The following is a 22,073-nucleotide window of genomic DNA, read 5'->3' as shown; positions in this document are numbered from 1 at the left end:
TTTTGTTTTGATTGCCGTCGTACGAACAACCTACTTGATGCCCGCCTTCGTAACAGCACCTACGCGGCTGCCCCGACGATTTAGTATGGCAACCGCTAGAACGAAAAAGTCCGACTGACTTGTTTCGTTTATGATCACTCTTGCCGCCACGCGGAGCCTCAACCAATCGATGACCCTTGAATCCTTGATACATTAGCCGCCGATTTGTCGAGTACTCGTTTGATATCGACGATTGAACTTGGCTCTCATACCAATTCAAGTCCCAATCGATTAATCAAACACAAGAACAAGAACGAATGGAATAACTCTCCAAGAACTTTTATTATAACCAAGAAAATATAACTCAAAAAACTTGATTACAATAACTCATAAAACCATAACTCGGTTTTATCTTCTCTTGACTCTTATCTTAATAATGCCTAACCCTACCTTGGTTTATATAGGCTTACCATAACTTGGTGACGAATACATTACCATATAACCCTAACTTGATGACCAAGACATTACCAAATATAATTATAATGTAATTAGGAAACTTAACCAATTATAACCAACTTGTCAACATTGATCCCTCAAGTTCACCGACTTGTGACTTGAACTCCTTTTGTCACCCTTTCACATCACCTACTTGTGATGAGTCGGGAATTACCGCCAACACACTACACATCTTCAAGCAAGTGAATGTGAGTGCTTCTTCTGTCTGTGTGGCGCTAATTTCACTTTTTTTCCACTCACTTGACCACTACTAATGGTCTTAGTGTGACGACAAACTGAGAATCCACAGTCATGAACATGGGTTTTATGTTTACTTGAATCACACAAATTAAAATATTCAAATGTTGCAAATAAGGGGAAGTAAGACACCTACAATAGGTCATAGGCCAAGGATCTTCACGTCATACTTTTTCAGTACCCACATACCCAACAACTCTTTCCCTCTTCTTCCTCTCTTACAAAAGGCATTAAGAACGGTCCATAGCCATGGAGTTTGACATTGGAAACCAAAGAGATTCTTAGCAAGTCGTCATCATGTCGACGCCACATACAACTAGGAAAGAGCCAACCAGCGTTTGAGATGCTATTACAACCAAGGTTTTAAAACCCAGACCAAATACAAATCCTATAACTAAATACCATAATTTTAATAGTTTTAAAAATTATTTTGTAAACTAATGCAAGTAATTCCTAAATTAACCAGCAAAAAGGCTTCATAGAAGCCAATTATCAATTAACCACATATAACATTTGTTTTTGCTACAATGTAAATCAAACAACTATATGTCAGTTCAAGAAACTTTTCGCGCCATAACCACAAAACACCCTCCAACAACCAGATTTCTGCAACAATTCCTCTTCAATCTCTTCCAAAAAGTAAACACCATCACAGAAACCTCCCAAATCCACACCCAGATCATCATAAACAACTTCACCCAAAAAAACTTCATTATTGTTAAGCTGCTTCAATCATACATACGTTCCGGTTATCTTCATCAAGCCCACCAAACTTTTGCACAAATCAACAAACCTAGCATCACTTCCTGGAATCAAATAATTAGAGCCTTTGCTGGAACTGATAATCCTCATGATGCAGTTAACCTGTTCGATGAAATGCTTGAATCAGGCGAAAAGCCGGATGAGTACAGTTACTCGTTTGTGATCAATGCGTGTGCTCGTGGAAAGTTGTTAAGATTGGGGGAGAAGTTTCATGGGAGGGTTTTGGTTGGTGGGTTTGTTTCGAATTTGTTTGTTCAAACTAATTTAGTAAATCTTTATGCGGTGGGTGAAGTGGAGAATGCACGTAAGGTGTTCGATGAAATGCGTGAGAGAAATGTGGTGACTTGGAATACGCTGATTGCTGGGTATGTTAAGTGTGGTGACATTGATGGGGCGCGTGGAGTGTTTGATGAAATGCCGGAGAGAAATGTTGTTTCTTGGACCACAATGGTTTCTGGGTATGCGCACGATGGGAGGTGTAAGGAAGCATTGTTTTTTGTTCGTGAAATGTTGAAGTCTTGTATGGAACTGGATCAGGTGACTTTGGTTGCCGCTTTATCTGCTTGTGCGGAGATTGGTGATTTGAAAATGGGGAGGTGGATCCATTCTTACGTTGATAGAAATTGGCACATAACGAATAAAAAACGCACAGTTCGTGTGAACAATGCACTCTTACACATGTATGCTGGTTGTGGTGTTATTGATGATGCATATGCATTATTCAAACGTATGCCGTTAAAAAGTACTGTTTCATGGACCACCATGATCTCAGGTTTTGCAAAACAAGGTCGTGGCAAAGATGCTTTAAACGTCTTCCAATGGATGGAAAACACACAAAATGATGGTTCAAAACCGGATGACATAACCATGCTAGTTGTGTTGCATGCTTGCAGCCATTCTGGTTTGGTTGACGAAGGACGCCATATCTTCAAAAACATGAACAAGATTTGGGGAATTGAGCCCAAAATCGAGCATTACGGTTGCATCGTTGATCTTCTAAGCCGTGGTGGACTCTTGGATGAAGCTCATAAGCTGGTAGATACTATGCCCATGGAGCCAAATGATGCGATCTGGGGAGCGTTACTTGGCGGTTGTAGAATCCACAAGAATGTAAATCTTGCTTCTCAAATTGGTCTAAAGCTAGGTAACATGAAGCTTGACGAGGATAAAGCGGCTGCGTATTTGGTACTATTGTCGAATGTGTATGCTGGTGCGAAGAAATGGAAAGATGTTGCCAATATGAGGGAAAAGATGGTTGAATTGGCACTGAAAAAGCCACCAGGAAGAAGCTGGGTGCAGATAGGTGAAGCGGTTCATGAATTTTTGGCAGGTGAATGGAGTCATAGGCATGCATCTCTGATCAGTGATATGCTTCTTTTGATGACAGTTGAAGCAAAGTTAACTGGTTACAAGCCTGATGTTTACCAGACAGCACAAGCTTATGTTCCCCTTGATAGTCGTTAAACTGTTTTAAGAGGAAGACTGACCTTATATCAAACTATACTATTAAAATAATATATCATCATCATATTAAAATTTTAGAGTATCACAATGATCTACATACACCCATTAAGATCCTTACAATCATCATAACCGTGCATTCGATTCCTTATCTATAATCAACATTTATATGTTTTATAGTTATAATCTTAAAAGGGATGTAAAATCAACACTAGATTGGTCTAAAGCTAGGTTTTCTTTTGTTATGTTCTCTCCATGTAAATATTAGTTCATTGTTGTTCATAATTGTATTTCTATTGTTGGGTGCAAATTGAAAAGTAAGGTAAAGAAAGCCACACTTGGAAGGTAAATGGCATAACAAGTCTTTAAGATGCAAAGTATCAACTACAAAGACATCAAAGATGATGTTTGCTTCTTGTTATGGTTTCTGACAAACCTTGATTGTTTGGAAAGAAAAACATGCATTCATAACATGGATAGATAAAAGAAAGAGTAAATTACTGTTTTGGCCCCTGTGTTTTAACCAGTTTAACCATTTCAGCCTCAAAAGGAATTTTTTAACACATCAGACCCCGAGATTGCATTTTATAACGGTTTTGGCCCTTGACACTAACTTGGTTACTTTTTTGCAGTTAAGTGTAAGGGTAATTAGGTCATTATATACCTTAGGGGTTGGTTTTGATAATTACAAAGTTTCTTTTTAATATTTAAGAGATTATTAATGCAATTACTCAAGTTTTTGCATAAATCAACCTTTATGTTATACCTAAATTGCAGTTCATACATTTCACTATGAAATCGGCAAAACCCAACCTTTATGTTCATGTTTGTAACGTTCTATAACCTTTACAACTAACGTCTTCCAAAAACTCAGTTAAGGTTATCTCACATGCTTTGCATGTGAAGGTACTATGGTCTTTGATTACATAAAGGTTGATTTGTGTAAAAATATTATTTACAACATAAAGGTTGATTTTTACAAAAAAAAATGTTATAATGACCTAATTACCCTTACACTTAACTATTAAAGTATGGAGTGCAGTTTAGGTATAAGATAAAGGTTGATTTATGCAAAAACTTGAGTAATTGCATTAATAATCTCTTAAATATTAAAAAAACTTTGTAATTATAAAAAAACAACCCCTAAGGTATATAATGACCTAATTACCCTTACACTTAACTGCAAAAAAGTAATAAAATTAGTGTCAGGGGCCAAAACCGTTATAAAATGCAACCTTAAGGTGTGATATATTAAAAGATTCTTTTTAGACTAAAATGTTTAAACTGACTAAACTATAGGGGCCAAAACAATAATTTTCTCTAAACGAAAAAAAAAAGCATCTTTCATTCTTTCCACATTGCCTTTGTTCAACTTCTTCCATTTTACTTCATTCTTAGGTAACTTTAGGATTATTATTCTATGCATTTTTTTTGTATTATCTTTTAAACCATAATTTATAAGATATGCTTTACAACTTTACATGTTGACAACTAATTGATAGTCAAAATTAAGTTATCACTTGCCCATCAAAACACCATTTTCTTCCAAAAGGGTAGAAAGGTAATACCACACGTTTTCTTTTTCACAAAACTTCTCTTCAAAGCTAAACCCCTTCAATAAAAAATAAAAATAAAAAATAAAAAAAGAAAAAAAGCTAAACCCCTATAAATCAAACCCCAAATCACCCACAACTCACAACACATCAATTTTCAGATAATCTTGAAACAAACATGGTGTCCAGCGTAGATCGACCCGAAATAGCTTTCTTCGACCTGGAAACCACCGTCCCGACCCGACCCGGACAAGGGTTCGCCATCTTGGAATTCGGGTCAATCCTGGTTTGCCCCAGAAAGCTAGTTGAGCTCGAAAGCTACGAAACATTAGTCAAACCACATGATCTCTCACTCATCTCAACATTATCCGTTCGCGCCAACGGAATCACACCAGACGCCGTCGTTTCGGCGCCGTCTTTCTCCGACATTGCGGATAAGGTGTACGACATTTTACATGGTAATTTGAGCTTCAGTTTGGGTTTATTACTAGTAATAAATGATGATTGATGTTGTAGTGATTGAATCATGTGTGTGTTTGATTATGTTAGGGAGAATATGGGCCGGTCATAATATTGTTAGGTTTGATTGCGTGAGGTTAAGGGATGCATTTGCCCAAATTAATAGGCCACCACCGGAGCCCAAAGGAACCATTGATTCATTGGCCTTGTTGACACAGAGGTTTGGTAGGAGAGCTGGTGACATGAAGGTATAATAGTAAATTAATAATGGGTTTAATATTTATTTTAAAATAATCACTCAATAATAATGTAACTATGTTGGCTCTCTTTGTTCAGATGGCTAGTTTGGCTAATTATTTTGGGCTCGGAAAGCAATCACACAGGTATAAGTAGCTTTTTACTTGGATAACGACCCGAGCTACTTGAGTTCAGCTCAAAACGAGCCAAGCTTAAACAAGCTCGAGCCCGAGCCCATGCCTAAAAACAAGCCCGGCCCAAGATTTGCTTATCAAGCTCAAGCCGGCTCGCGAGACTAAGCAAGCACCCGATTTATATATTTTTTTTTATTAATACACACACACATATATTTATATATTTAAACAATACTATACCATTTATACAATTATGAAAAACTAACTAAATTATATAAAATAATACTTATAATTAATATAAATTAATGAGTAAATTACGATTTTGGCCCCTGTAGTTATATCACTTTTACCCTTTTAGCCCAAAAAGGAATCTTTTAACATTGAGCCCCCAACGTCTTTTTTTTTTCTAACCCTTTTGGCCCCTAACACTAACCCCAGCCATTTACTTTTAGGGGCCAAAAGGGTTAGAAAAAAAGATGTTGGGGGCCAAAAGGGTTAGAAAAAAAAGACGTTGAGGGCTCAGATGTTAAAAGATTCCTTTTTGGGCTAAAAGGGTAAAAGTGATATAACCATAGAGGCCAAAATCATAATTTACTCTAAATTAATTAATAAATAATAAACGAGCCTAACTCAAGCTTGAAAAAACTACATATGAGCCGAGCTCGAGCTTGGGCTTGGGCTCGGCTTAGCTCGTTTGCAGCCCTAATTATGTCGTTAGTTTGGGGTTGAATTGATGAACCCCAATATGATCCATGTTTTTATTCGTGATTAAAGGCATCAATGGTAATATGGACACATAAAAGTCGTGTAGCCCGGATATAACCATCATAAGTCATTTATCTAAACCAGTCAAATGGGGTTGACGGTTCTGAACTTCTGATTAAGCTGTAATCAAGTTGTAAACGGGATAAACAGGTTAAACAGGTTGGCGGGCTAACCTTATAAAATACATTTTTTTAATTCTAACTTTTAATAGATTGACATGACATCTCAATCAAAACTGTTAATCCTTTTAATTAAAAGCTGATCAACCAAAAAACGACCCATGTAATTAAACCGGTTAAACATTTCACCGAACACAACCTAGTTATTAGAAAGGATTAGAAATGACGATCAAAACTTGATTATTTTCATGTCGTGTTTCGGGTCATGCCGACAACAGATATTATTGTGAGTTTTTTTATATATATGCCCAACTAGCATTTTTTAATACTAGATGACATGAAGAAATATATCATTGCCATTCGAGTTTAGTTTCTTATTCATAGTTTTTTTTTTTTTTTTTTTTTTTTTTTTTTTTTTTTTTCAGGAGCTTAGACGATGTTCGAATGAATCTTGAAGTTCTCAAGTATTGTGGAACTGTTCTTTTCTTGGTAATTTCTCACCTATGATTATTAATTTCTAACAACACTGTAAAAATGACCAATCTACCCCTCATGTAGGAATCTAGCCTTCCAGATATATTTACAGAGAACAGTTGGATTTCTCCAAATGCTACCACAAGAAACCGCAGTAATGCAAAATCTGCCACAGATGGAACCGGCCCGAGCACTAGCCCACCGTCATCTAGTAGAAACATCGAACGCCATAATTCTCCCCCAACAGGACCAACACATCCGATCTTTTCACTAGCGGCGTCTGGCGCTGGAGAACCAGTTCAAAATGGAGTTGAACCGGGTCAGGCTCAACCCGACCCGTTTGACCTGGGCCAACTTATAGACAAAATAGAAAACGAACCCCTTGAAGCAAATGTAGCAATGGAGGAAGAATCATCTACAGCCACTGCTTCTAACACTATAACAGAAAGCACTGAATTTCTTGGTCTTGATGACGTGTCCATACCCTCTGTTACTGTAACTACCGTCCCCTTTTTCCGTGGACCCCAAAAGATGCAAATACTTCACAGAGACACCCCGTTGCAGATACGCTGTGATGCTCTAAAAGTACGGTTTGGATTAAGCACAAGATTTGTTGATCTTGCGGGAAGACCTCGATTAAGTTTTGTGGTTGACGCATCACCAAATCTTTGTGGTGTTCTTGATTCGTGTGATGATATTGCTAAGAGGTTTGTGGATTCTGATAGCAGTTCTGAGTGGAGGCCTGTTGTGAGCAGAAAGCCCGGGTTTTATAACTCGCCCACCATCAGATTGCAGTAAGTCTGTTTGTTTCTGTTTCACATATAAATGGGCTGATTTTGGGTTATATCTCAAATGGGCAAAATCAAAAGATTCTCTAAAAGGCCAATGGGCCATCTCAAAAAAGTTGCGTAAGCGGGCCACATATCAAATCAAAAGTTGTCTAAAAGGACAACCGGTAAAATTTTTTGAAAGTCACAAAATACTTTTTTTTTTTTTGCATACAACCTTTTAAAGTCACCAGAGTACACGGATGGTCCTTGTGGTTTACCAAAATTTTGGATTTGGTTCCTAGCTTTCCAAAACCACATATGGTCCCGGTGGTTTTCACTTTGTAACGCATTTAGTCCCCAACTTTGCCAAAAGTCACATGGATGGTTCCCATGGTTTGAACCATAGTTGTTAATAGCGGCTATAGCGACCGCTATAGCGCGCTATGTAGCCTTGCGACCAAGTGTCACTATATGGGTCTTAGCGACGAATAGCGAAGTTAGCGACAGTTAGGTATTTTTTTTTTAGTTTTTCACCTCTCGTTTGGGCCATTTTTTCACACACCCAACATATAAGTCCTAATCTTTTGCTACTAACTATTAGTTTTTGTTAAATATACATGTAAAATAGCATATATACAAGGGTATTTTGATGTAATATACATACAAAAATTTTCAAAAATCTTTTTCTAGTGCAATCGCTATTTGTAAAATAGCCGTCGCTAATTGTCGCTATTCGCTACGTAGCCTATAGGTGCCTTGTCGCTATTAGCTATCGACAACTATGGTTTGAACTTTGTGACGCAATTAGTCTGTAACTTGGAACTGCTCAAACCTTTAGATTTGTTGGCTGGGGGGACTAATTGCATTACAAAGTGTAAACCATAGGGACCATCCGTGTACTTTTGAAAATCTAGGGGACCAAATCCTTAATTTTTGTAAACCACAGGGACTATTCGTGTACTTTACTCAAAAGATTTATATTAATAGTAATATGTTTTTTTATTATTTTTTATTTATTTTTATTTTTGTAATTATTCACAGTGTTATTATTTATGATCATTATTTTTATGTTGACTCAAAAGTGTTGATGGGTCAACCGACACACCCGGTTTCTTTTGACACATGCTAAAAATGACCCGTTTCAACCTGAATTACCCCAATTGACCTGCTCAACTTGCAACCCTTAAAGAAAAAACATAACGTTTTTTTTTTTTTTTTTTGTGTGTGATTATTAAAAGATGTTAAAAAACTATGATCTATGTTTTACAGATTACCTACTGTAGCAGAAGGAGACAGTGTTAGATGGATCACAGAGATACACCAGAAAGAATCATCATCGATACAGCGGGTCGTGTTCAGTAGGTATGATGTGGCAGAACTCGAACAGTTGATTCGTCCAGGTTCCTTTGTGGATGCTTTCTTTTCTTTAGATCCGTACGACTATCAACAGAATGCTGGGATTCGTTTAGTGGCCAAGAAACTGATTGTCGATTCTAACTGAAGGGTTTTGGTGTGTACCTCGCACTATTAGCTGACATCTAGAATTTAATCCTTGTTTGGGGCTTGTAAAGGTTGGCATGTAGGTTTCTTTCTTTGTTGATGTAGAAGATAAACAACTAATTCTAGGGTTTAAATTATGCAATATGTTATTATATCATCTCTCTTTCGAATTTTGCGGTTGATATAACAAGTGTGGCGAGGACATTTGAATATGCCAAACTAATACATATGTATGCTTGTGCTGGAACATCGTGGGTTTGTTCGTTAATGACGTAAACCACACGTTTGGTCATGTTGTGAATGATGGGTTTGCTCAGACGGCCCATTACTACCGGGCAAGCGGGCTAAAACCAAAGATACACGGCAAGCATAATGTCGGACTCACCTTATGAGTGTCAAAGTGGCGTCTTTGATCATCAAGGCCGGTCTTGCGTATGATGTAGGTTCACTAGTTTCGTTACCCCAACTCTCATCCAGTGGACTATTGTCGAGAATCGCGGGCACTTGTGTTTCCACAATTGTTGATGCAGTCCCAAAAGATGAGAAAATTTAATCATGAATCAACAAGTTTAAGCATATTTTTGAGTAGAGACCTTAGTCGAACATTTGGCGTGTCAAATTCTAGCACCGCCAAATCATGCCCTACCTTGTGCATTGTTGTTTTTCCCGGAAAACTGCCTTGAAAGATTGACTTTACATTGGCTAGAGGGGCGCTCGACAAATATGTGATCCTGTGAACAAGGTCGTCTCTTAAAAATGCATGTGATCCTGTGAACAAGGTCGTCTCTTAAAAATGCATTTGACAGATGCGAACCCTTAACAACCCCCCCCCCCCCCCCCCCACACACACACACACCACCCAGTGCCAAATTGGGTTAGGATAGGTTTATTTAGTTAAAGAATTCTACTTAAAGTATGTTACTTATTAAGCAAGTTGCCCACAATTTTAATTAGAGAAGAGTTTATCAATGGACAAAGACGCATAAAAAGGCAACGTATTTTCTGTTTTGCCTACGTTAAAGTCCCTTCACTTATTCAACTTGAACAGAATTATGATAAAAAAATAAAACATCTTGGAACCTGTAGAGGTGTCTGATGATGCAGGGATATTAATTTGGAGATTAATTCTATCAATTATTTGAATTTTAATTTCGTAATCTTTTTTATTTAGTTTCCTAATATTATGATTCTGAATTATTTAGTTTCCTCACCTATATAAGGGGATTTAGGGTTTATTATTTGATCAGTTTTTTGTTGAATTTGATTATAAAGAACTTTGTTCTTGGAACCTTTGGTTCGTTTTATCGTCTTTGATTAATCAATTGTTCTTGAGTCATTTGATCGCACGCGATCCGTATCATTTGGTATCAGAGCTTTTGGTTTTCAAATGGCACTACGTGGAAAAGAAGAAACTTTCGTTCGTAGATTCGCCGCCGGAGGCAACGACGGAGTTCCTTTTAATCCGCGAGGATATGGTGATCATTCTCGTAGATTCGCCGCCCGAGGCAACGAGATTGTGGACCATGAAAACTTTCGTGAATCATGTGATGGTTATCATCCCCGTAGATTCGCCGCCCGAGGCAACGAGGATCCTGACCTTATCTATGATTCTTCTCCCGTATTTGATTTGATGAGTATGAGGATGATGTGTGGGATGCTTGGGCAATCGGTGGTTCATATCGTTGTGGTTTCGATGAAGCCGTGAGATTGAGTGAGAATTCCTTGAGTACGAAGATCGCAGTGGTTAATGGTGGTCATATGCGTTCCTGGGATTATCGAAGAAGCTCGCAGGTAACTTTGGAATGTTTAAATATTTCTTATCATATTGCATTTTCTCCTACCTTGGTTTCTACTCCATTAGTATCACAACAGTATAGGTTGAAATTGGGATTAAAGTCTCTAGATGATGGGTATCTAACTCCCATACGAAGGAAAAAATCTATAGTGGGTTTAAAGAATGTCTGTAATGTTAAAGATGTTAAAGGTGGCGGCCCTACGGTGGTGATTAGCGGTTCAGTAGCTTCGCTTGTAATCCCGTCTTTTATGCCGAGGGAAATTATGGGATCGAATGTTGACGCAAGAATTATGGGATTTCAATTGAAAGGAGATAATTTGAATACTCAAAAGATTAATATTGCCAATTATGTAGGTGATATTGTTGGAAGGTGCAATCATGTGCATGAGGATGATATCTTTGAAAAAGATGCCATAGATTTAAACGACTGGAGCCATATTCATGCACGAAAAATTGTAAAATTTCATATAATCTTACTGGTCCATTATATTTAAGTACTATGAGTGGTGGTCCATGTAAACTTTCGATGGGAGAGCAACACAAAGATAATGCCATGGATCATTATAATGGTGGGAGTATAAATGCACCTTGCAAATTATATAGTTCAAAACATAATGCATATCCACTTCATTCAAAGCTTGTAGCCCAAACATGTGTAGAAGTTAAACAAACAAGTGGGCCAGAGAATTATAGTGATCTAGCGGACGGGCCAAAGATGGGTGAATTAGATTTTGACTCGCTAGTGAACAAGATGCATTCCAATACTTCATTCGACCCAGGTGACACTAGTCAGTTAGGTGATACGACATGTGAAGTTAAGATGCTTAGGCGAGTCATGATAACAATAATAAATGGGAATCGGGTTGATGTTCCTTTTGATCCAGGTGGCTTTGATCCGAAGGCAAAACTCGAGGACGAGTTTTTTTCGAAGACGGGGAGTATGATGCAGGGATATTAATTTGGAGATTAATTCTATCAATTATTTGAATTTTAATTTCGTAATCTTTTTTATTTAGTTTCCTAATATTATGATTCTGAATTATTTAGTTTCCTCACCTATATAAGGGGATTTAGGGTTTATTATTTGATCAGTTTTTTGTTGAATTTGATTATAAAGAACGTTGTTCTTGGAACCTTTGGTTCGTTTTATCGTATTTGATTAATCAATTGTTCTTGAGTCATTTGATCGCACGCGATCCGTATCAGTGTCGATCGGTTCTTTTCGGTTCCTTTTATTTGGTTTGATTTTTTTTTCGGGTTAAACCAAAAATCAAACCCAACCGAAAGGAATTTGAAGTACTTCAAAACCGAATCACGAACCGTATTCGAATCCATTTGCTTTTGGGTTTCATGAATACACCAAAGTCATTTTATTGGGCTTATTCGACTAAATCTAAAGTATGGTTAATTCGGTTTATTTGGTTATATATAAACCGAATTCTTTTTTGTTCAGTTCGGTTTTATTCGTTTTCGGTTTTAATCGGATCTAAGAATTTCCAAACATATCTGTGAATGGTCTGATTTTTCATTGTTTTACAAAGGATACAAGATACACTATATATAGACTTGAAATAAATGAACTAATAAATAGAGAAAATAAATACACAAATACAATATTATCTAACATCCCCCCCGCATGCTGAACGGTGGTGGACCAATACGAAGCATCTGTCGAAAAGTGTTGAACTGAGACGTAGGAAGACTCTTTGTGAAGATATCAGCCACCTAAAGCTTGGTCTGAACAAATTTAGTAACCAATTTCCCAGCATTGACAAGTTCACGTAAAAAATGATAATCCAAATCAATGTGTTTGGCACGCTTATGAGAAACAGGATTTTGTGTGAGAAACAAAGCACTCTGATTATCACATAGTATAGTTGGTCGATCAGGTGGAAGAGCATGTAATTCTTGAAGAAGATGAGTAATCCAAACAATTTCAGCAGCAGTGTTGGCCATAGCACGATACTCAGATTCACAGCTGGATCTTGCAACAGTCGGTTGCTTTTTGGCACTCCAAGAAATTAAGTTTCCACCCAAAAAAATTGAGTAGCCATAAGTAGAACGACGCGTTTCTAAGCAGCGAGCCTAATCAGCATCAGAGTATCCAAGCAACGATGTAGTAGTGGGACGACTATAGTGTAACCCAAAGGCAATAGTACCTTTGAGATACCGAAGAATCCGTTTGACTTCTTTAAAGTGATCAATAGTTGGAGCATGTAAAAATTGACTAACTTGATTAACAGCATAGCAGATGTCAGGTCTCGTGATCGTAAGATATTGGAGAGCACCTACAATGGATCGATAAAGTGTAGCGTCTGAAACGGGTGTACCTGCAGTGACAAAGGAAACATTGGAGCTTAAAGGTGTTGGTGCTGGTTTAGCATCCAACATCTTAGCCCTAGTTAGAATATCCATCGTATATTTTGATTGATTCAAGAAAAGACCATTTGAAGTGTAGGTTACCTCCAATCCCAAAAAATAGTTGAGTCTCCCAAGATCTTTGATGGCAAATTCCTTATCAAGAGTGGTAATGAAAGTTTGAATGGTTTGAGAGTGATTTCCAGTAAGAATACGATCATCGACATAGACAAGTAAATACATGAAACGATTATTGTGGTTATAAATGAATAGAGAAGGATTAGCACGATTGCATGTGAAACCATTGTTGATCAGAAACACACTTAGACGATGAAACCAAGCTCTAGGCGCTTGTTTCAAGCCATATATAGCTTTGTTCAATTTACAAACATGAGATGGAAATTGAACATCAATAAAACCCTTTGGTTGTTCCATAAGAACATTTTCTGACAGGTGTCCATGTAAAAAGGCATTGTTGACATCTAATTGATGGAGATGCCAGTTGTGAATTATACTTAGAGCAAGAACAGTTCGGACAGTAGTGGCTTTAACAACAGGACTGAAAGTATGCGAGTAATCAAGACCCGGAATTTGTGTGAAGCCTTGAGCAACAAGACGGGCTTTGTATCGTTCAATTGAACCGTCAGATTTAAATTTGGTACGAAAAATCCATTTGGAACCAACAACATTAGCATTTGACGGTCGTGGAACAAGGGTCTAGGTATTGTTTTTGATAAGAGCGTGAAATTCTTCTTCCATAGCATTGATCCATTTAGGATCCTTTGATGCACTATGAAAGGTGTTGGGCTCATTAGTTGCGAAGAGAGCACGATGGAGAGGTATCGAGTTCGTGTGAGCAAGGTCAACACGATGTCGTGGTTTAAAGATGCCGGATTTTGCATGTGTCATCATGGGATGAGACGGGAGGGGTGGTGGTGGAGGAATGGATGTGCCCGGAGACGAGACAGCGGTCTCCGAAGAATCATGGGCTGGCGGACTGGGCGAAAAACTAGATGATGGGCCAGACGATGATGGAGGTGAATCAGGGCCAGAGGAAGATTCAGAGTCTGAGGTATCAATAAAAATGGGCCACCAGTCGATTCCTGAGAGCCCAATGCAGATTGGGAAGGTGGACTGCCAGGAGAGGAGCCCACATTAGACTGAGGAGATGAGCCTGAAGAACGATCAGGCTGGAAAAAAGGTAGGCTAACAGGTATGGACGCTGAGTTTTTCAACTTTGTACATGGGCTGTTATTTGAGCTTGAAGAAGGAACAGGGGTATTACAATTGAAGGATGGAGAATTTTGTATAAAGGTAGGAGAGATGTCTAAATAGGTTTGGTGGAGGTGGTGTTTTTGTCGAACGGAAAATGATGCTCGTCAAACCGAGCATGTCTTGTAATATATATTCGTGAGGTAATAGGATCAAGGCATTTGTAACCTTTATGTTTGGAGGAATAGCCTATAAAAACACATGAGATGCTTCGGGGTGACAATTTATGAGGAGTGTAATCACGAAGGCACGGAAACACACGACAACCAAACGGTTTAAAAAATGAGTAGTTTGGTCGTTGAAGATATAAGATATCAAATGGAGATTTTCTATGTAATAATTTCGACGGTAAACGATTGATGGTAAAAACCGCCGAAGAAAAAGCTGTTGGAACCTTGAGGTTTATTCATAGAGAAATACTAAAGTATAGGGTTGATCTTGTAATGTCTTACTAATATGTTTTGGGTCAAATGTTAGTAATGGGTCTTGTGAGATTTCGAGTGGGCCTAGGAATGGTCTCGATCCATTCTAGATAGTATATAAGAAAACCTTTGTTATGTTTAGGGGTTGATCGCTTGGTAGAAAGTCAGGAGCCACTCGAGATTGTTTGTGCGTCTTGTATCAGTCATCGGTTCTAAGGTGAATGCAAGATAGTTTTTGATTTGATTATTGTGTTTATTTACTTTATTGTTTTCTTGAATCCGCTTGTGTTTGGATTCCGCACTTACACAAGTTAACATTAATATCATTGAAAGATCCTTTAAGGTTTTACAATTGGTATCAGAGCCAAGAAACCAAGTCTTGGTTCGGTTTTGATATCATTGGATTCAAGAAGGCATTAATTGGTACTGATCTTGTTTGCTAAGTGTTTTACATAATTTCAGTATTATTATTGAGTTCGGATTCAACTGTTCTTCGCAAATATTGATTAAAGTTGCTGATTTTGGATTGTGATTCGTTGTCTAAGGTGTTTGCTGATTTAACGGAAGCTTGTTGAGGATAAAAGATTCAAAGATCTCATATCTTTGAATTTTTAGAAGCTGCTGAAAATTAGGGATCACGGTTACTGTTATCTCACCAAATCTGTTTTGCAGGGTCTCGATTGAAAGTCTTTTTGGTCTCGACTCGCAACGACTGTGTTCTCGAGTATTGAAACTTTGTGTCTCGAGTGGAAAGTTTGTTTGGTCTCGACTCGCAATGGCTGTGTTCTCGAGTATTGAAACTTTGTGTCTCGAGTGGAAAACTTGCTTGGTCTCGACTCGTAACTGCTGCGGTCTCGAGTATAGAAACCTTCTGTCTCGAGTGGATAGTTCGTCTTGTCTCGACTCGCAACTGCCTTGGTCTCGAGCTGTCATTTTTGACTCGCAACGTCTGTCTCGATTCCTGTCTCGACTCGCAACGACACTTGCAACGTCATTCAGATTGTGAACTTTGGACTCTTGAACTTAAATAATTAATTAATCAGTAAATTAATTAAGTAATTGAGTAACAATGACTTCAAGTAATCAAAGTGTTGACCTGGCAGCTATGACTAAGCATTAAGAATTGGATTCCATAATTGGAACCACCACTCGTGTTCCCCGATTGTTAGATGGAAATGAATTCCCTGAGTAGAAGTGGCGTTTCGAAAAACATGTTAAGGTCAAAGATGCAAAAATCTGGCGAAGTATTCTAAGAGGCCCAAGAGAAATTATGATGGATAGTCCTACTGATGCTGGTGTGAAGGTGAAAAAGCCTGTTGATCGGTATACTGAAGAAGATTTTAAAATTGTTGAGGAAGATGATATTGCATTTTCTTACCTGACCATGGCATTGGGACCAGACATTGCTATTGGTTTTCGCACTTGCAAATCTGCTAAGGAATTGTGGGAATCATTGATAGATGTCTATGAAGGCAATGAAGATATGAAAGAGAGTCGTAGAAATCTGCTGAGTCAAAGTTTCAATAATTTTAATCATATATATGGAGAGACTGTTGATAATCAAATTCAGAGATTCGTTAAGTTGGTTACTCAAATGCAGATGGAGGAAATGTACACGTTAAATGCCTCATCTAATAGGTAGCTTCTAAATGCTTTACCAAAAAGTTGGGATCATCACGTCGCAATGATCAAGAAAACCAAGGATCTAGCAAGATGTAGCTTATCTGAAATGATTTCTCACATTAAGGCTTGTGAGCTAGATGATAAACAAAGAGAAACAAATTACAAGAATAGCATGTTGGCTGCTGGATTCACTGCAACACCCTCGACATCAAGCAATAATACTGCTTTTGTGTCTCACGCCGGTTTTCAAATGTTCAACAACTCTGCTTCTGTCACGGCCCCCGACCCGGTTTGACCCGTTTCAGGAGCCGCGGAACAGAAATCCCGTGATATTTAATTATGTGATTTTAGCAGCGGAATTTTAACATTAGGATCGTTATAAAGCTAAAAACTTTTCTCGATTATTTTATTTCACAACTCGGGATAAAACCCCGATAATTTACAATAATAAGATTTTTCTGATAAATCTTTATTTTAAAACATATTTCTTTATTTTATACTGAGCCACTATCTTAAGCTTGAAATGCTCCCTGGCACTTTTCCTGAATTACAGTAGATCACCTGAAACATGTTTGAAAAAGGTTTTGTCAGCGGGGAAATACTGAGTGAATCATTCAGTTTACTGAAAACGACACATTTGTTATAATTCACAGTATTAAGAGTTTTTACATATGTTTATTATCTACCAACTACCCACAGTATTTGTCACTCGACCGGATCTGTGACTGTGGTCATATCACCATTGGCTGCCCCAATGAATGACGTATATCACTTAATTTTAGGTTCGCCCACCTAATGTGATTAAAACTGTAGTAATGTGCACAATACCCCACATAATGGCTGTAATTTGGTGATTACATAAACTTAATCACTGTAATTATAACTTTGAAAATAGTTTGGAGTATTGTAAAACAGTTGATAAAAAAGAGAATGACTCACATTGCAGATTTAACACGGACAGAATATGATTTAGCCTGGTTAACCTAATTTCAATAATAATGCACACAAAACTGGGTTAGTGATCAATACAGCAGTCACGATAACTCACGAAATCAAATTCTCACAACGAACGACAAAGTGCAATACTTAAACATTCATCGATTTAACGACGAATGACAAAGTATAACCCAATGTGGGCGGCACTTAAACATTCATTGGCTATATTGATCTCGGAAAATGAATCGTAATAGCGATCGAGTGATTACCCTGTTTTGCGGCAGCAATTCGAAAGTAGTGTGTGTGTTTATTTGTAGTATATGTGTGATAACTCGTCGTACAGAAAGCGTTTGGCCACGTTTCAACTTCCAGATTCAAGTCCCAAGGCCCTCTATTTATACTGAAAATTTGCATCTCCCGCGTGTCGCGGAAGAATTCGGGGAACCTCCCGCGTATCGCCTGGGATGCCAATTTAGGGTAGGGTAGGTTTCGTGTCCAGTAGCTTGGGTGAGTTGACAGTTTTGTTTAATTCAATTCAGACAACGAATTTAGAGGATAATATCGATTAGGGTTTAACCCCCCCTGAGTTTTAGGGGCCCTGATCCTGATTCCGATCGTTTCGAAAATTTTAGGGTTAGTGCAGAATTACTTGGGTTTCTCATTTAGGGTTTTCTTAATAGCTAATTACCACCCTAAGCATTAATTTTAGTGAGAGTTGTTACATCCTCCCCACCTTAAGAAGAATCTCGTCCTCAAGATTTACTGAAATAGATGAGGGTATTTCCGCTTCATTTCTGACTCTAGCTCCCAAGTATATTCTGGTCCTCTCTTTGAATTCCATTTGACTTTCACTAGTACTAGTCGCTTGTGTTTGAGAAACTTGATTTTCCTATCTTCTATTTGTAAAGGTTTCTCTATGAATTTCAGCTTTTCATTTACCTCCACATCTTGAAGAGGTACTTCCAAGGATTCGTCTGATAGACATTTCTTAAGATTGGATACATGAAATACATCATGTACTCCAGCTAGTTCTTCTGGTAGTTGTAAGCGATAAGCAACTGGTCCGATTCGTTGAATCACTGGGAATGGTCCAACATATCTTGGACTCAGTTTTCCTTTCTTACCGAATCGTACTACTCCTTTCCAAGGAGATACTTTCAACAGTACTTTGTCCCCTATCTGGAATTCAAGTGGCTTGCGGCGATTGTCTGCATAGCTTTTCTGGCGATCTCTGGCTGTTTTCAATCTTTCCTTGATTTGAGTTATCTTGTCTGTGGTTTCTTGTACGATTTCTGGACCTGATAATTGACTTTCTCCTATTTCCGCCCAACATACGGGAGTTCTGCACTTGCGTCCATACAGTGCTTCGAATGGAGCGGCCTCGATGCTTGAGTGATAACTATTGTTATAGGAGAATTCGATTAATGGTAAATGGTTATCCCAATTACCACCAAAGTCAATTACACATGCTCGGAGCATGTCTTCTAGAGTTTGGATCGTCCTTTCACTTTGTCCGTCTGTTTGTGGATGATATGCAGTACTTAGATTGAGTCGGGTTCCCATTGATTCTTGGAAACTTGTCCAGAAACGGGAAGTGAAACGACTATCTCTATCCGATACAATGGAGAGTGGGACTCCATGTAAGGATACTACTTTATCTACGTACAACTTGGCTAACCTTTCCATGCTAAAGGTTTCTTTTATTGGTAGAAAATGAGCAGATTTGGTTAATCGATCCACAATTACCCAAATCGCATCGTTACCTTTTCTGGTTTTGGGTAACTTAGTAACAAAGTCCATTGTTATGAGTTCCCATTTCCATACAGGCATTTCTAACTGTTGTAGTAGTCCTGAAGGTTTATGATGTTCGGCCTTAACTTGCGAACAGGTTAGACACTTAGATACATATTCAGCTATATCCTTTTTCATTCCTATCCACCAAAAATTCTTTCTTAAATCTTGGTACATCTTATTGTTTCCTGGGTGTATAGTATACCTAGATTTATGAGCTTCCTCTAAAATATTTGATCTTAAATTTCCCTGTTTAGGTACCCAAATTATGCTTTTGTGGAATTTCCAAATTCCATTATTTCCTTGTTCCAATTCTTTTAGGTAACCTTTCATTCCTTCGGCATCGTCCTTGATTGCCGTTTCCTGAATTTCCTTTAATTGTTCCATTAAATCTACTTGTAGATTTATTCTAAGAGCACGGACTCGCCTTTGTTTCTCGTGATACTTACGACTTAAAGCGTCTGCGACTACGTTTGCCTTTCCTTCGTGATATTGAATATCACAGTCGTAATCACTCAGGATTTCCATCCATCTTCTTTGCCTCATGTTTAACTCTTTTTGCCCAAATATATACCTTAAACTCTTATGATCTGTATAAACAGTAAACTTACTTCCATACAGATAATGTCTCCATATCTTAAGAGCAAAAACTATAGCTCCTAATTCTAAATCATGAGTCGTATAGTTTTCCTCGTGCTTTTTCAATTGTATGGAAGCATACGCGATTACCTTCTTGCGTTGCATTAACACACATCCGTATCCTAATTTTGAAGCATCACAATATACCTCAAAATCTTCTGTTCCTTCTGGTAAGGCTAAGATTGGTGCATTGGTTAATTTCTGCTTTAAAATTCTGAAAGCTTCTTCTTGTTTAGGTCCCCATTCAAACTTAATGGTTTTACAGGTTAGCTTAGTTAATGGTATAGCTATCTTGGAAAAATCCTTAATAAACCGTCTATAATACCCAGCTAAACCTATAAAACTTCTAATTTCCATTGCAGTTTGCGGAACCTTCCAATTGGTAATTGCTTCAATCTTAGCAGGATCTACGTGAATACCTTCATGATTCACCATGTGTCCTAAGAATTGCACTTCTTGTAGCCAAAATTCACACTTCGAAAATTTGGCATACAACTTTTCTTTTCTTAACAAGGTTAAGAGTGCATGCAAGTGCTGACAATGTTCGTCCTGACTTTTTGAATAAATAAGTATATCGTCTATGAAAACAATTACAAATTTATCCAAATATGGTTTACAGATCCTGTTCACCATGTCCATGAATGCTGCAGGTGCATTAGTTAATCCGAAGGGCATGACTGTAAACTCATAGTGTCCATACCTAGTTCTAAAAGCAGTTTTAGGTATGTCTTCTTCTTGAACCTTTAATTGATGATATCCGGAGCGTAAGTCTATCTTAGAAAAATATCTAGCCCCCTGAAGTTGATCAAAAAGATCATCAATCCTAGGTAATGGGTATCGATTCTTAATTGTAACCTTATTTAGCTCTCTATAATCGATACACATTCTCATTGATCCATCTTTCTTTTTCACAAACAACACTGGTGCACCCCAAGGGGATGAACTAGGTTGTATAAATCCTTTGCTTAGTAATTCATCTAACTGCTTTTTCAATTCTAGCATTTCGGTAGGAGCTAATCGATAGGGTGCTTTGGCTATCGGGGTAGTTCCTGGAATTAGATGAATCCTAAATTCTACCTCCCTATCTGGTGGTAACCCAGGTAAATCTTCCGGAAATACATCTGGGTATTCTGAGACTACAGGAATTTCCTTAAATTCTTTACCTTTAGTAGTAATGATTACTGAAATCATATATACTATTCCTTGTTTTCGTTCATAATTAGCAACTTTCATTACTGATATGAATTTCAGTTGCTTTCGAGGTTTATCTCCTGTAATCATGATTACTTCTCCAGTAGGTGCTTGAATTTCTATAGAGTTTTTATCACAAATAATTTGAGCATGGTTGGCTATTAACCAATCCATTCCTAACACAACATCAAATTCAGCTAATTTCATAGGTAATAGGTTTGCAACAAATTTATGACCTGAAAGTTCTATTTCTACTTTTTGCAAAACCTGATTGATTTTTACTGAATTCCCATCTGCAGTTTCAACTGTAAAAATATGCCTAACGGTAGTTAAGGGTAACTTAAGAGCTTGACAGAATGAAGTATTTATAAAACTTTGGTTTGCACCAGAGTCAAATAATACTTTTGCATAAACGTTGTGAACTAAAAACGTACCGGCTATCACATCCGGGATGAGCTCTGCTTCTTGAGTGGTGTAGGATCGAGTATGATCTCACTGAGGAGTCAATATAAGCTAGAGCCTGCTAAAAATGTGGCGGAAACACATTTTAACATGATACGAAGATATACGGTACAGAAAGGAGTAGAAAACAGACAGATCTTCACTTTAATCACTTTTACTTTCACTTGATAACGATTGCCAGAAGATCAGCAGTTCGACGTACAATCCAGGACAACGTTACAAATGAACTAGAGATCAGGGTATTTATAGGAAACTGGAACCGCTCATGTGACATGTCCATATGAGCGATCCAGCCTGGGTCGCTTATGTGAACAAGTGTCACAAAAGCGGTCCAGACCTATATCTATCACATAATTACATAAACAACCCCTGATCTATTACAAACTAGCCTATCTAGACCATATATGTTAATCTATCTTCACACAGACGCAGGCTTTAGACATTATGCACCAACAAACTCCCCCTTGGATGAAGTCGCAGTCTTTGTCTAGAATATTGGTCTTCAGATAGCTGCTTTGTAGTTTTCTTCACGCCCTTTAGGCTTCCTGCTCAGAGCAACTCTGATCTTTTCACGCTTTCGCTTCTCTGCCTTCTCTTCTTCCTGTTGTTTCATCAAAA

At 37.9% G+C, this 22,073-nt stretch overlaps 2 protein-coding genes across 2 annotated transcripts; both read left to right on the top strand.

The window, feature by feature from the left end:
* The first annotated feature begins 1,209 nt into the window (after nt 1-1,209).
* Nucleotides 1,210-3,032, top strand: LOC110941707 (pentatricopeptide repeat-containing protein At2g20540). Its single transcript, XM_022183366.2, has one exon. The coding sequence runs from the start codon at nt 1,279-1,281 to the stop codon at nt 2,956-2,958; it is 1,680 nt and encodes a 559-aa protein (XP_022039058.1). The 5' UTR covers nt 1,210-1,278; the 3' UTR covers nt 2,959-3,032.
* Nucleotides 3,033-4,643: 1,611 nt separating this feature from the next.
* LOC110941706 (protein NEN1) lies at nt 4,644-9,123 on the top strand. The gene is made up of 6 exons (XM_022183365.2): nt 4,644-4,966; nt 5,058-5,215; nt 5,304-5,350; nt 6,648-6,711; nt 6,781-7,490; nt 8,736-9,123. The coding sequence occupies exons 1-6, from the start codon at nt 4,687-4,689 to the stop codon at nt 8,965-8,967; spliced, it is 1,491 nt and encodes a 496-aa protein (XP_022039057.1). The 5' UTR covers nt 4,644-4,686; the 3' UTR covers nt 8,968-9,123.
* Nucleotides 9,124-22,073: the final 12,950 nt, after the last annotated feature.

This window comes from Helianthus annuus, chromosome 5 (genome assembly GCF_002127325.2).
Source record: "Helianthus annuus cultivar XRQ/B chromosome 5, HanXRQr2.0-SUNRISE, whole genome shotgun sequence".
Lineage (NCBI taxonomy): Eukaryota > Viridiplantae > Streptophyta > Magnoliopsida > Asterales > Asteraceae > Helianthus > Helianthus annuus.
Note: the sequence above shows the minus strand (reverse complement) of the source record. Positions and strands in the feature narration are given on the sequence as shown.